Below are 15,828 nucleotides of genomic sequence, written 5' to 3'. Positions count from 1 at the left end.
TTGCTTTCCACAAGGTTATGGATCCTGTGCACCAGGATACTGTCTGGAGGTAATGTCGGCATTTGGGATCTTGGCGTTGGCATCCGGACCGTCGGTATCGAGACCACTGTTGGACCGGAGCAAGAAGGGCCCACTGGGCAATGGCATTATAGGGGCCCACTTTAGGGGTGTGGCCCATATCAAAAGGGGGTGTGGCCATCTGCCACAGAAGTTTAGATAACCATTAGCATAAATAGAACAGTATAGTACATACAGCTAGTGTATGCATGCTAATATACAGAGCAGTGCTGTTACTAAAGTGGAACAAGATACACCATAGTCCTGTGCAGTATAATGTAACATTGTATAATGTATGATTCATGTGCACAGTCTGGAACATAAACCCTTTAATTGGAGGAGGGGCCCCCATGCAGTGGGGCCCACCGGGGGTGTCCGCTGTGGGCCAGTCCAACACTGATCCTGACTGTCATCATATTAACTACATCTCATTTATAAAATTGTGAAACACATTCTGATGTATATATGTAGTGATTATGTATCATAGAATGATGCATATTTTAAAGGTGGTCTGTGGAGGGTACAAGGGTATGTTCTGTGGAGGGTACAAGGGTATGTTTGTGCTTATGGCAGTTCAAGCAATTACAGTAGTTTCAGAAAAACTAAAGTTGTCATTGAATGAGTTAGTGTTTAATATATGTGCCTTAAGCTCTGTTGGAGAAAGACCGCTATTTAAATAAAATTATTATTATTATTATTATTAATTATTTATATTTATTTATGTGAATGATATATTCACTACAAGTAACGGCATCTTCAATTTGAATAATCTCTGTTCTGTATTAAAACGAATGTATCCTCTTGTCATTTTCACTCGGCCACAGGGTCAGTTAACCCAGAGATGGACATTAAGGTCCACATTCAGGCAGGTCATAAAGCTACCCTAAGGACGGTCTCTCTCACCCCCTCCGATTTCTTGTCTGCATAGATACAGGTCTCCCCTCCGGCAGTGAAGTTGCAGAACACTTTGAATGAATCTCCAGAGCAGCCTTGGTTTGGATCGATCCAATATTCACCTGGAGAGGAAGAGAAAATAACCTGTTAGAAATCATAAAAGATGGAGAAATTGTCAGAACTTCTATGCTTTGAAGTCAGTAAACTGAATTACATTTTAGATTAATTTATTCAAACCTTTATATTGTGTAATGTTTATTGTTACATGCAAGAGATTGCAAGCTTATCTCACAGTTCTTCATTAGACACCTTTTACTATTATACAAATTGTACAATATTGCAAAAAGTATTTCATTGTAAAATTTACCATGAAGGTAATGCAATTATAACTTGAATATAACTGGAATATAAAACAATAGGTTAGGCTGCAGTCATGCTATCTATAAAATGTAGTTTTGCATATTGCAGGCAGATTGTAGCAGATGATAGAACAATTGTTCCTCACACTGCAGGTTACATACTGTATGATGAATTGTTCACGTTATTGCACATTATGGGCAGAATGAATGAAGAATGATTATCAGTGGCTCACATATAGGATCTGTATGTGCACAGTATGTCGTGAAAGGATGTCATTCAGTTCTACGATTAATGTAAGCAAAATGTGTGATTGCTAGTGTTCTTTGGCAATCAGAGACACCAAAATCAAATCAGTGTCAGTGTGTGCAATTTGTTTCAATGTGTATTTAATCCCCAAAGATGACCAATTGATAATCGGACATATACATATACAACAAAACAAAGCAAATGTATGTCCTGTATAAGCCGTTTTTGCACTAAGAACATTTGGACCCCACTTTTCTGCAGGTCTTAACACTATTCCTCAAAGTTATTACAATGTGGTCACAAGCTATAGGGCACCCCAAAAACTAGGAAAGGTGAGTGTCAATGTTGCAGATATTTAGTGTATATTTTATATGTATAATATATATATATATATATATTATAGAATTTGAATTATCCTGGCACTCACTGAAAGTTGATCAATTGCCGTATGTATCCTCCAGAAGGTTGTGTACATATCAACATGGAACAAATGGTTGTACTCCATGAGTTAAATCTTTCAAAGAAGCTTTATAGCATAAATATGTGTCCAACATTTTGGGGCCAAATAACCCATTTTTCTAGGTTTACAAATCCTATAAAGCTTATATATATAAATTATCTATCTATCTATCTATCTATCTATCTATATATAGTTCGAGGGAAGACCGCACTCGCACTCACCCAATGCAACTTGGGGTGCCTTATAAGAGGTGCATTTAGGGCATGCACCCAAATATAGTCCAGGGTTCCCACACTGATGTGTGTAGGATATAAGGCACTCGCCGGAATAACGAGTATCCAAACTCTGTTATAAGTTCATCAAATTATTGGTTTTTATTCCATTCATAGAATTGTGCTGCAGTAATCGCTATCAATACGCCCCAACGTTTCGGTCCCTGCCTTGGACCTTTGTCAAGGAGCTTGGTATAGAAGAGTAGCCAGCGTAGTCAAATAAAGAAAGAACCTCTAGGATGAGGAATCAGCACTGATAGGGTAACAGGGACTATCTGCATTGTTATTTTCGCTGCTTTGGATTAACACTGCCTTGAGAATGGTCCAGTAGGACCGAAACGTCGGCAGGCTCCATTCCTTTACCTGAATAAAGACGGGACATCCATACCCTTGTGACCTTACTGTATGAAGTCTGGTGAGTGCTGTTTTCCCCTAGGGGAGTCTCTGTATCTACATAGCACTGTTGTTGAACACTGCTATTTATACGGCACCCCAGCGGCTACCTAGACACAAGGGTGAGAGTGCAGGTCTTGTTTGTATATATATATATATATATATATATATATATATATATATATATATGTCCAGAGCTAACTGCACACTTAATGTCTCATCTGTTGGAGTGCCGAGGCCACATAAACATGGTATAGAAAAAATAAGAAGCCAGCACATCCGATTTAAAGGCAATAGTAAACTTTTATAGAAAAAAGCCAATGTGATTCAAATCATCCAAATTGGACACATCATGCAATAGAACAAGTCCAAGAAACGGTAATGTTACCACAAGTAATCAAGAAACATGATGGTCCACTGGGCAGTCATTGATGCCCGACAGCCGTTTCGGTGTGTGTCCACCGTCGTCAGGAGCATAAGTGACCCCCAGTTGGAACCGGATAAAAATGGTGCTAGCAATCAATGAGACACTCAACACCTGCTGGCTCACCTGTTCACAATCCACCTGTCCTCACCGTGCCAAAGAACAGTCACTAGCATAATCTAGTCAGTGCTCCATGCTGGTTACGCGCAGCCGGAAGAGACGCGATGCAGGAACAGCCTATGGGCTGACACTGCGTCTGTCTCCCGGGTAACGCTAGTAAACACTCAATTGCAGGAGTCTAACACATAGCGCAGACGCCGAACCAGCTTGTAAACCAGAACACGGTGTCTATTGCTATGGTGACACCACATCAACAATAACATTGCGCATCGTATCTCCACATTAGTGCAGCGATCCCAGCAATCTGCCGGGGCACGCCGCTCAAGTGAAGAGAGCACATTGGTACATGATGATCTATCATAGGGTAGAGATGCCTCTCCCTATTCAGACTATAGCAGGAGCACAAATCATGAAAAAATTAGGCGGATGGGCTGTGTTGGAACAGGGGTGTACAGGTAAACCAGCATTTACAAAAGCAAAAAATAATCCGGAATGATACATTTAAGTGAGGAAATCTGTCCAGAATGGGCCCTGGAACATTACATTCAGACTCAGGGGATAGGGATTATGTCATTATTATAATATAATCATCAGAATTTTTTTTTTTGTTTTTTGTTTATGAAATGACTATAGTGTATATATTAGTGCATTTTTTTTTTAGGGGGGGGCGGGGATTTGATGGCTTAAAGTTCCAGTTGTCACTGTATGTTGTGATGTTATGATGCTTTAGAAAGGATTCTCCATCTTTAGTCCACAATAGAGAACTTCAGAAGGGTTGGAGGGAGAGCAAGTCAACATTAGGGAGACAGAACTGTAGGAGTAAAGACTGCAGATAGAGAGATAGAGGAGAGAGTATAAAGGGAGAGGAGCACTGGGGAGAAGAAAATAACCATGGGTAGGAGAGGAACCAAGACAACAAAAAGTTGGAGGAGTAAAACAATAACTGCAGACGCAATGTGGGTGCACGCCGACATGACTTACCATACAAACATTTCTTATTACGTTTCTGTCATAGCATATCAGGAACAATGGTTTAGATAGTGCCAATTGGAAAGTTCACAGATAAAACCAGCAAGAGGCATTCCCAAGAATTTGATATTCCCTCTTTTGTCTACATACCGTCAGGGAATTCAGGGTGGGAGAGCTGGAGATCTTTGCATGTTCTAGCAGGATTGTTCTGGGATCCCTCTGGATACTTCATACGTTCTATGTCCTGCTTCAGAGAGTTGAGGGAGCCAAAGATCTCCTCCATTCCATCATAATCTAAAATGTTTTCTCCTAGATCTGCCATCATAGAATCTGGTGATCTGCGGGTCTTCTTTGGTGAATGGATAGGTAGTGGTTGGATGACTTCTCCAGGTGGACCCTAAAAGTTTAATGTTTTGGTTTAATTTTGATAACTATTTATAAATTCAGGAGACAGTATAACCAGTTGTTTTAATACTAATAATGGTTAATAATAACAATGAGTATATGAATTGTGGTCGGACTATAATTAAATATTTTTAAATGCCAAATAATTTATGTCATACTGTATCTATTAGTATTTGATTAAATAGCTATTGTTGGATTTTGTAAATCAAAAATATATATTATGATGTCATAGCGTTTATGTAGCTATGTACTTACTGGTGGACCAGGGGGACCAGGAGTACCTCCATCTCCCTTCTGACCTGCGGGACCCTGTAAGCATTATAAAGAAAAACAATGAAGCAAGCTCATCACAAACACATGATGTACAGAATGGACAATATTAAGACTCAGGAACAAAAGTATAAATAACCAAAGTCAACAATTCATGAAAAAAACAATATATATATACTGTATATATATATATATATATATATATATATATATATATATATATATATATATATATATATATATATATAAAATGGTCGAACAGAGCACGGTGTAACTGACAACAATAAAATATAATTTGTATATATAATAAAAAATGTATTGTAAGATTAGAATCGCTAATTATTTTAAAACCACACAAATAAACAGATAAACATACAATTGGAGTTTACATTAAAAATAATAATACTAAGACATCCTCTGAATTGTATTGATTGATTGCTAATATTATTAATATTATGTGGCAAAATGGATCAGGAATCATGGATTTGTGCCAAGATAAAAGTTTTGGTAGAACGAACTACAGTATATATAATACAAAATAGGCATTTGAAAGTTAAATATGTAAAATACTCACACTTGATCCCTTTGAACCTTTAGGACCTTGAGAACCCTACAAATAAAGTACAGAACATGATTATTCTAAGTGTTGAAAAATACCTTTTTTAGAAGTAAGATTACCTGTCCTAAAAAAGAAACACGAATTGGGAAAAGACTGAGTCATATAACTACACAAAAGTGGAATAAACTCAAAAGCTTGGGATTGGATTATAAAAGCAGTTAAATGGATAGGAACCTGGGTATACTTTAGTATAGGAAACACAAAGTTGAAGTAAATGGAGTGCATTCTATGGAGGGAAAAGTTACCAGTGATGTACCCCTGTGATTTGTACTCGGACCAGTGCTCTTTTATGATATTGAAGGGAAATGATGGCTTTTTTCAGATAACACAAAGATATGTAACAAGGTAGATACACCACGAGTTGAAATACAAAATGAATGAGGATCTATGTACAATTGAGAAATTGTCAAGAATGTGGCAACTAAAGTTTAACGCTAAAAATTGCAAATCAAGCACTTCTCAAAAACCCAAATGCTAAATATAGTATGGAAATTACTGAGGGGGAAAGGGATTTTGGACTCACTATTTCAACTGACTTAAAGAAAGGGAAGCAATGCAAAAAAGCAAAGAGAAAGGAAAGTCAGATGCTTGGGTGCATAGTGAGAGGAATCAGTAGCATGAGAAAAAAAAACATAATAATGCCACTGTATAGGTCATTGGTACAGCCTCATCTAGAATACTGTGTTCAGTTCAAAAGACCATATCTCCAGAATGACATAAATACAATACAGAGCATTCTAAGAAGGGAAACTAAAATAATGCATGGCCTACATCATAAAACTTCCTGGGAAAGTCTTAAAGATCTGTATCTGATGTATAGTAGAGCAGAGAAGGGAAAGTGGGGGCATGATTGAAACTTTCAAATACACCGAATGATTTAACAAAGTACAGTAGAGTAACAATCTTCAAAGGAAGATAAATATTACAACTCGAGGACATGCACTGAGACTTTAGGGAAAGAGGTTATGGGGAAGTTAAGGAAATATTACTTCACAGAAAGGACAGTGGATATATGGAATAGCCTCCCATCGGAGGTGGTACAGGCTAAGACAGCAGAGCAATTTCAACATGCTTGGGACAGGCATATGAAAGAACTAAGGATCAAATATTGTTGAGGCCAAGAGGTTATCTGCTGTCAAGTACTATGTTTCTATATTTGTCATTTATCTTTCTACAAGTATCTGTAACTTTAATTTTAAGGTATTAAAAAATGGGTTTGCAAAAAGCTGAATTAAAAAAGAACATAATAAAAACCAACAGTGTTTCTACAATTGGAATGAGACTGCATAAATAGATAACTGAAGATAAAAACATTGCAATTTAAAAAAATTGAATCCATGTACTGCCTTTTAAAAAAAAAAAAAGGAAAATCAGTAATGTTGCCCATAATAACCAACTCAATTCTGTATTTCATTTCTGCAATGCATCCTAGATAATGATAGATATAATCTGATTGGCTGCTATGGGCAAAATCACCTCTTTTCATTTTTAGAAGCTTTAGTACATTTACCCCTTAAATATAGTTATTACATACTATACCAAGGCAAAGTTCTAAAATGGAGTGCGATGTTTTAGCCTCTTCTATATTAATGTCACCAATGTGATGTGTGTCCATCACATACACACAGCCATGACACTAACAGGGAGTAACCATGTGTGATCTCCCAACTTGGGAGGAGCTGCTGTGGCTGGGGATGCACTACAGCTCACCTTCAGTTATCTTGTATTCATTGTGCACATAGAGCCCTGCCGATGAGTTCTCTCTGTCTGGGAAGCTGCCATGCACGTGCTCTAGTTTATGATTCACGGCTGGTGAAAAGATGGAGATAGACTGTCTCCATCTGAAAAAAATGTGTGGTCCATCGAAGGGTTGTTGCTGGGCAATCAGAAACTCCCTCCTAAGTGCACCACTGTATGGCTAGGTATATGGTGGTCAGTACATAGCTGGACCTTTAAAGATATATTATTACTCCTGCACTGACAGCTCTGTATACATAATAGAGATGTAGCTCTTTCTTTTCTGGTCAAGCTGATGATTTTTTACTCATTGTATATCTGGCAATGAAGGCTATACTGTAGTATGTAGTACAGAGGCACAATTGGATATTCTATACTTACAGGTAAACCAGGAGAACCAGGAGGACCATTAGGACCAGCAGGACCTGTAATACCCTAATGGAAATAAGTAGAATATTAGATGTGAATATCAGACTTTATTGGTTGAATTGACACTGAAAAAAGTCTGCAACTGAAGAAAGCAATTTGTCTCTGAATGGATTTACACTTACTCCATCACCCTTGGGTCCAGTTGATCCTTGTGGACCTGGAAGTCCTCTGTCTCCCTTTTCACCTTGCTCGCCAGGGGGACCAATCAGACCAATCAATCCAGGATGTCCCTAGAATTAGGTGAAGACAATGTTGAATGCAAATACCCAGCAGCAAACAGCAGAGATTACCTTTAAAAATATTAACTCAAAGAGGAGGAGAAACAATGCATAACGGAGAAATATACCCTGAGTATTTGTGGACCATACTTTGCAAGCATACAGGATTCCACTGTGCATGCTAAGGAGAGCAGGGCTCGGTTCTCAGGCCACCTTACAAGTCCATGTATTAAGGCTATCCATCAATATGTTACTTATACCTCAGTCAGTTAGACTACGCCATCTGTGCACAAGTAGGGATATCTTTTAAACCTGGACTGTACAAATGTTTTAAGAATCAAGTTTGAGAGACCCTGGAGTAAAGATAAACTCTGATCAATAATTATAATTTAAAAAGGAAATCCATCAGCTTCGGGCCCCTTTATAAATTGTAACATTTATATTGTATCTTGCTTAGCTTGTAACTTATTTTATTCAACATAATACTCCTTATTTCTAAATATTATACCATATATTTCACATTGACTTCTTTCTTTTATATTCTCACATTCACCCTATAATTTATCCTACTCTTCCAATATATCATCATACATTTCTTCTGTGTTATCACCATGCATAATCACACTTTACAAGAATATTACAATACCACCACACAGCTGTTCTAAAAAATTTCATCATGCAAGTACGCACATCTTTCCACACATACTCAGTGCAGAAGCCTATCTCCCCTTGGCCAGGATGGCACTCATCAGGTTCTCCAGCAGGTAGAACCACCCTTGGGCAGGGGAAAAATTAAATCTTTCTGTGGTCTTTGCGCAGCCAAGTCAGTGTGTCCTTAGGACACTTCAGGCAGTACTGCACTTAATCACCCCTCTGCATGACATAATGATGCTAGCTATCAGGGGGCAAAGCCAGCACTTTCACTGCCATACTTAGGAGGAACAGACAATGGACATAGTAGGGTGGCAAATGAAGAAATGCATTCATCTTGACTGTGGATGTAACTGCCTTCCCAGCCTGCAGGTACAGTGATGGGAGCAACCCCAGGCATTTTACATAACCAAATAAACTTCTTAGGCTTTGTCCCATCTTGGGGGGATGGGCCAGCACTTGGCACTGCCATAATCAGTGGGAAAGGCCAGCACATAGCACTGCCATAATCAGCACTGACATGTGAAGATTCTGAATGTGACACCAAACCAAACAGGGAAAACAGAGTAAGTGAGAGAAGAGAATGGTAATATACAAATGACTAAAGTACGATGAGGTAGAGTAAAGCTGTCCATACAGCTACATATTTATTGTTCCATCTGACTGGTTGGAACTAAAACCTGGTAATGGATGAGAGCAAATGACAGTTGACCATTTGCTTTGAAATACTGGAAAACTGACAAAAGTGGTCATTAAGATATTACCAGGTTTTGTTCCAACCAGCCAGATCTGACAATAAATCTGTAGAAGTATGGCCCGCTTAAGGTATGAGGGGAGTGAAGAAAGTAATGTGGGTTAGGAATAAAAGTGTAGTGAGTGAACAGTGTAAGGCATCTGAGACGGTAAAAAAATGAGGTGATTAAGGTATGTGAGAGTGAGAAGAAGGCGAGTAAGATGCTCTATGTTAGTAATGAGATAGGACAGCATGAGAATGTGAGAAATGAGAATGGAAAGCGAGATATTATAGAAGATAGAAAAAAAAAGGAAAATAAATGAAAGATAAGAGGAGGAGAGGATAAGGTAGGAGAGCGTGGAACTAACAAAAATTAAAACGGAGAAAAACACAAAGAATAAATCCAATATATGTAGGGAAGGGGTAGTATTCCAGTTTCTCACTTTGTTACGGGTGCTCAGACCCTCAGATATACCCTTCCATCTTTCATTTCCAATACAGTCATATCTGATTGCCCAATTATACGAGTTGCACATGTATCTACTCATTACAGTAGGCTGAGTTTGCTTGCATCCCCATATGTTGGGAGCCAATTCCTGCCTTCTGCGAGTTAACTCTATTTCCTGTAGCTGTATCTGACTCACAATTTAACACAACTAGACCCTATGACTCTCTCTCTATCCCACACTTTAAAACCTCTATAATATCACCATACAGCTATGTCCACATACATCTAGCCTCCTTGATGTTAAACAGCACTTTCTAGTTAAGCAATGCCAGGGAGTGAGTGTAGCCCCAAGCATCTTTTCCTGCAACTTTTCCATTAAAATATATGTTCTTCTCAAAACGATGCAAATCAGATGCACAAGCAGTTTTTCTGTATAAAATTATGGTACTTGTTTCCTAGCACGGCCACAACGATCATAATCGCGGTCATCGGGGGTAAAATCGGGGCCATCGCGGGCATCGCATGCGCAAAAAAATCGGGTGCGATGGGCCAGACGCGATGCCCGCGATTTCCCCATAGAGAACAATGTTAAATGCCTCAATTTACCCGCGATGACCACGATTTCCCATAGGAAACAATGTGAAATGGCTCAATTTACCCAAATTATCATAGGAACAATGGTAAATGGGCCAAAAACACCCCTGAACATTGAAATGTCCCCCCAAAAGTAGTTTACGCCACCACGTGATCAACGTGAACCCGAAGCGTGGCGAGCGTAGCGAGTCCGCGAGGGGCGGCGGTACGCGTCCTCCGTCCTCCGTACTCCGTACGCGGATACCTGTGAAGCCCGTGAAGGGACGCGTTTACCTGTGAAGGTATCCGCGTCTGCTCGCCACGCTTCGGGCTCGGTGGCTCGCTGCGCTCGCCACACTATTCTATTCTCACTCCACGCCCTAGTGGATAGTGGGGGTATGAAAAGGTCGGAGGACGCGTACCGCCGCCCCTTGCGGACTCGCTGCGCTCGCCACGCTTCGGGTTCACGTTCATCGCGGGGTGGCGTGAACTACTTTTGGGGGGACATTTCACTGGTCAGGGGTTTTTTTGGGGCTTTCTGGCCCATTTACCATTCTTCCCTATGATGATTTGGGTAAATTGACCCATTTAACATTGTTTCCTATGGGAAATCGGGGTCATCGCGGGTAAATTGAGGCATTTAACATTGTTCCCTATGGGGAAATCGCGGCCATCGCGGGTGGACCATTTAAGCATTTTTAGGCGCACACGATGCGACCGACCCGATTTTTCACTGTTTTCAATGCATTTCAATGGAAAAATCGGGGGCATCACGTCGGTCGCGTCGCAGGCCACGAAAATTACCCCCGATGGCCAATATTTGTGGCCGTGCTAGGAAACAAGTACCAACATTATTCTTACATCTTTTCCTTAAAACTAACATTCCATTTTGTGTGCAGATATAGGTGTGGTCGCACACTTAAAATAGGAATGCTGCATCATTTCTTAATCAGCAGAATCTTCTTTGTATCTTATTCACATAGCGATGCAAATAAAATGCATTTAAGGCATACAAAATGCCTGGAACTAACTAAGTTGCATTGCGTCCTGTCAGCTCACTCACACCAAGCATCTCCAGCTGTATGGTGTATTGAGGCATAATGCATATGAGGACACATCTGTACCACTGTTACACAACACCATCAGAAATCCTATCACCAATTCTAAAATACAAACTCATTTACACTCCAACCAACAAACCAACCTATCAAGCCTCGACTTACTCATTAACTACTACGTTAGTTAACATGTCTATTGAAAGTTGGCCATACCTCATGTATAAAGCTGTAATACTGGCTAATATACCCAACTTAAACAATAGCAATTTTATTTTATCACTTATCTAGCGTGTATACCACCATATATTACTTATATACTGTAAGCATTCAATCAATAATTTCCTAAAGTACAGTATGTCATTATATCCAGTTGTTCACTCATCCCAAAATCTGCTATGGACATTCCTTCGCAAGAGCCTTACCTTCTCACCCTTAGTACCGGGATCGCCTTTCAGACCGGGAAGTCCAGGTGGACCCTGCATGAGAAATAATTATGAGGACTCCTTTCCATAAACAACTGAACAAACTGAAGACACACTTGACATAAAATGCATGGTAACTGGTTATAAGTTATTACCAATTCCAAAATAAACATTGTCATAGCTATTAAACCAGTATATCTGCTCCATCTACAGGACATCTCTGACTATAGCCTCCAAGGCTGATTGGTCAGCTTTAAAATTAGCAAAGAAGGGGCTTTTTCTATATATTGTTGCATGTACAGAATGTTAATCCATTATTGTATGTACCCTTCAAAAGAGGCCCAGGGAATCTCAGGGAGCAGGCCTGATTGTCACATGAGCCTGGGGTTGGAAGATATCACTGATTTGTGGGTGTGGTCAGTGCCACTTGGGTCTGTGCACCCTCTACATTATCAACCCCATATGTCTCCTTAAATATGTTATAGTGGAAAAATGGCATTACATTGTGAGAGAAATACAGTAGTAATACAATATTAATTTGTATAATTTATGGCAGACTGTGTGGTCATGTTTAAGTGGCAGCCTACAGTAGAACTGCAGTACCATCTGCAGCATTATTAATCCTGCCCTGTCAGAAGGTGTCTATGGTGCGGATGCTAGGACTTCAGAAGTAGAGAATTACCAGACCTCCCAAATACTGAGCCTCTTAGCAGCCCTGACACTTGCAGTTCCAGTGTGCAATCAACATACTGAATGATCTCACTCAAGATGGCATCTCACCTACTGGAAGTGTGTGTTACAATGTCTGTTTATCTAGAGAGCGTTCCCTGTTTGTTTTGTGGTATCTTTACAAGGAAAACAGACTGCCAAATAAAATTAGAATAACTTACATTGATTCATAAATTCCTTAAATGTCTTATTCAAATGAAGAAATAAATACACATACTGTAGGTCTATAAATTCGGTTTGAGATCTACAGTAGTTCTGTCAATTTACCATAGGTCCTGGAGGTCCATCCTGTCCGGGAGCACCTGGGAGACCTTGTTCACCCTGAAAGAATCAAACAGAAAATAAAATTATATATATTACATATATATATATATATTACAACAAAATCAATGTCTCATAACCCCAATGCCTTCCTAGGTGCTCCGAGCATGGAGCCCAACATATAGTATATGAAAAGCGGTACTCAGGTAATCACTTCAGTCGTGAGCAGAGAGCATTGATACCATTAAGCTTACGAAATAATTTCCAAATGAAAGCCCAAATATTTCTGATTCAAATCACATGACTTACCACAGGCCCTGGAATTCCTCTCAAACCTTCAGGTCCTGGTTTTCCTGCTGGACCCTGAGCTCCTACAGGCCCTGTCTTTCCAGCAGGTCCTTCAGATCCAGATTCACCCTAAAAAAATGATCACAATTGCATCTTTGATTTTAGAAACAATATGGAAAACAACATAGGATGCAATAGACCAGAGGAAATGAAGGAGATGACCATCTCTAGATGTATGCTCTTACCTTGGCACCTTTCTCTCCCTGTCTTCCTTCTGCACCTTGAGCTCCAGGTGGACCCTATAAGCAGAGATTATAAATATATAATTAGTGACAAGAATATATTATATATTATATATAGCAGGAGAATAGATAGATTATGTATATAGATATATATAAAACTATGTTAAAGCAATTGCAAAGTACATCAAGATTTAGAAACACACTTCTGCGCACACAGCTGTGTTGGAACTCCCCATGATAAAGGAGTCGGGAGCTGGGCAGCCATGGACTTACATTGAGTCCATGGTCACCTACCAGCAGAGCCCTTAATTACCGTATTCCCCAGTGCTGCACCACTGCTAGTTCCACCCCTGTTTGCATCTTTTTTTGTAATCCGCATTGGAATAAATTTGCACAAACACAAACTTACTGCACTTTCTCAGCTGACATGGCCATATAAATTCTCTTTTTCATAACCCCCTTGTCAATATAGAATTCCCTTTACAAAAAAAAAAAAAGATTGGTTCCAACTAAGGAGTCCCTGTATGCTAAAGCCAAGATCTTGTACACCACATGGCTCAGGTTTTGAGTGGCTCGATCCATCCATATTTCTACTGTAGAGCTGTAGCGAAGATGGGCAGGGTTTCTGCTGATGAGTGACTGGGACGCATGTGTGTGTGTGTGAGACGCTCGCACGTCCCAGTCTAATGGAGTCCCTCTCAGCCAGCGCTCGGCAGCGGGGACATTCTGGCAGGTGCTGGAGCTGAATGAGAGGGGCTCCATCTGTAGCTCACCAAATTATATTACATTTTCTAATTATTATTATAAATATTATTAATAATAATTTATTTCTATTCTAAATCAAAACACATAATCTTTTTAATCATACTTGCCTACTTTTTTAGCTCAAAGCCCATAATGGAGTTTCAGCTGACTATTGAGGGGGTGGAGTCATACAATTTGGGCCTAATTCAGACTGGTTATGAAAGCTGCAATATTTGCAGATGGACATAACCATGTTGCACTGCAGATGGGGCAGATGTATTGTTGTGCAGAGAGAGTTAGATTTGGGTGTGGTGTGTTCACATTGAAGTCTAAATTGCAGTGTAAGAATAAAGCGGCCAGTATTTATCCTGCACAGAAACAATGTACCCCACAGTGACGTGCGGTGAGGTCAGTCACTGGTGAGGCTCTGATTGATTGATACCAAGTATATATATATATATATATATATATATATATATATATATATATATATATATATGTGTGTGCTGGAAGTAAGGCACAGTGAGGTATGCACCCGATGCTGTGCTCCCCCAAGCTGCTAGCACACAGGCCGGCCCCAGGAGTCTGAGGCTGGAAGATAAAGCAGACATCTGGGGCCAGGCGGTCTGTGTGTACCAGCAGCCACCCCCCAGCCAGGACCACACTCACGGACCAATACTTAATCAGGTGAAATCGCTTGGTGTGGATGCCCGTATTTGCAGGGAAAGACTCTGGATGTCCAGAGCAGCCGTCAGTTGTAACGCAGGGCTGTTCAGGCTTGTGCGCGTCTGTAGCCAGACGCCGGGTGTAGCAGCAGATGTAGTTAGCTGCTGTCGGCACCGGAGTCTCTGGAATCCTGACCGCTTACGCCGGGTGCTCTGGTCACTCAGGCGCCAGCGTGGAGGATGACCATCTGTAAGAGCTGTCAGCGTCGGGCGCTCTGGTCACTGCAGCGGCGAGAGGATGTCAATCTGTTTGGTGCCGCTTGCACCGGGTGCTCTAATCACTCTCGCACAGCGTGAGGGTGATAGTCTGTGATAGCCGCTTTTGAGGGGGGAGGGAAAAAAGACCGCTGCTAGATTGAATATAATTGCCGGTATAATTCGCAGAGTTAATAGTGCAGTCAGGATCAGGATGTTAGCAGTAGAGAGGCAGGTAGGATAGGAAGGTGCCCGCTTGTGCACAGCGGGAACCTATGCACACAGCACAAGCACAAGGAACACTACCGTCCTGGCCCCTGCGCTGTGAACGAGTCCCGCTCCCGCCGCCCACTACCGCCGTGCTGCCTGCTGCCTGCGCCGATACCTGCCGATACCTGCGCCGATACCTGCCGATACCCGCAGATGCCCGCTGCCAGTGCCCGACCCTTGAAGGTAACAGCTTCTGGGGAGGGGGTGTCTGGTACTTAGTGTCCCCCGGCTGGTCCAGCTGCTGCTGTACGCTCTGATCCCGGCAGATAGGGCTGGCTCTGAGAGCGGATACAGGCTGTCAGTGTATGACAGCCTGTATTTGATGTCCTATCACATCTGTCTCAGTGACAGCCCTGTCACTGAGGCAGATGTGTATGTGCCGCTTCCCCATTGGTTTCTAATGGGATTTTCAGCCACTTTTTGTGCCCGTCCTTAGATCCGCCCCCCCCGCTGCTGGCAATTTTACATTGTCAGCAGGAGGCACAGGTCCCGATGCCTCCCAGCCTCCCCACAGTGTCCCACCACATAAATTATATAAAAAAAATACAAATAAGATATTTATTGCACACTATATGTGTGTTAAATATCTTTGTATTTTTTTTTATCATTTATGACA

The 15,828-nt window shown here is 40.8% G+C and overlaps 1 protein-coding gene across 2 annotated transcripts in view; it reads right to left on the bottom strand.

Annotated features, from left to right (window-relative positions):
- Positions 1-15,828, bottom strand: part of COL11A1 (collagen type XI alpha 1 chain) — a 211,714-nt gene that overhangs the window by 5,102 nt on the left and 190,784 nt on the right. For both annotated transcript variants that reach the window (XM_083156920.1, XM_083156921.1), the window contains 10 exons: positions 13,282-13,335; positions 13,058-13,165; positions 12,755-12,808; positions 11,759-11,812; positions 7,778-7,885; positions 7,608-7,661; positions 5,445-5,480; positions 4,856-4,909; positions 4,346-4,592; positions 961-1,073 (listed from right to left, as the gene is read on the bottom strand). In XM_083156920.1, coding sequence (XP_083013046.1) covers positions 961-1,073; positions 4,346-4,592; positions 4,856-4,909; positions 5,445-5,480; positions 7,608-7,661; positions 7,778-7,885; positions 11,759-11,812; positions 12,755-12,808; positions 13,058-13,165; positions 13,282-13,335 — 882 coding nt within the window. The remainder of the gene's footprint in view (positions 1-960; positions 1,074-4,345; positions 4,593-4,855; positions 4,910-5,444; positions 5,481-7,607; positions 7,662-7,777; positions 7,886-11,758; positions 11,813-12,754; positions 12,809-13,057; positions 13,166-13,281; positions 13,336-15,828) is intronic.

The sequence above is a fragment of the Crinia signifera genome, chromosome 8 (assembly GCF_055691185.1).
Source record: "Crinia signifera chromosome 8, ASM5569118v1, whole genome shotgun sequence".
NCBI classification, from domain to species: Eukaryota; Metazoa; Chordata; class Amphibia; order Anura; family Myobatrachidae; genus Crinia; species Crinia signifera.
The sequence above is the reverse complement of the archived record's forward strand: the minus strand, read 5'-3'. Positions and strand labels throughout refer to the sequence as shown.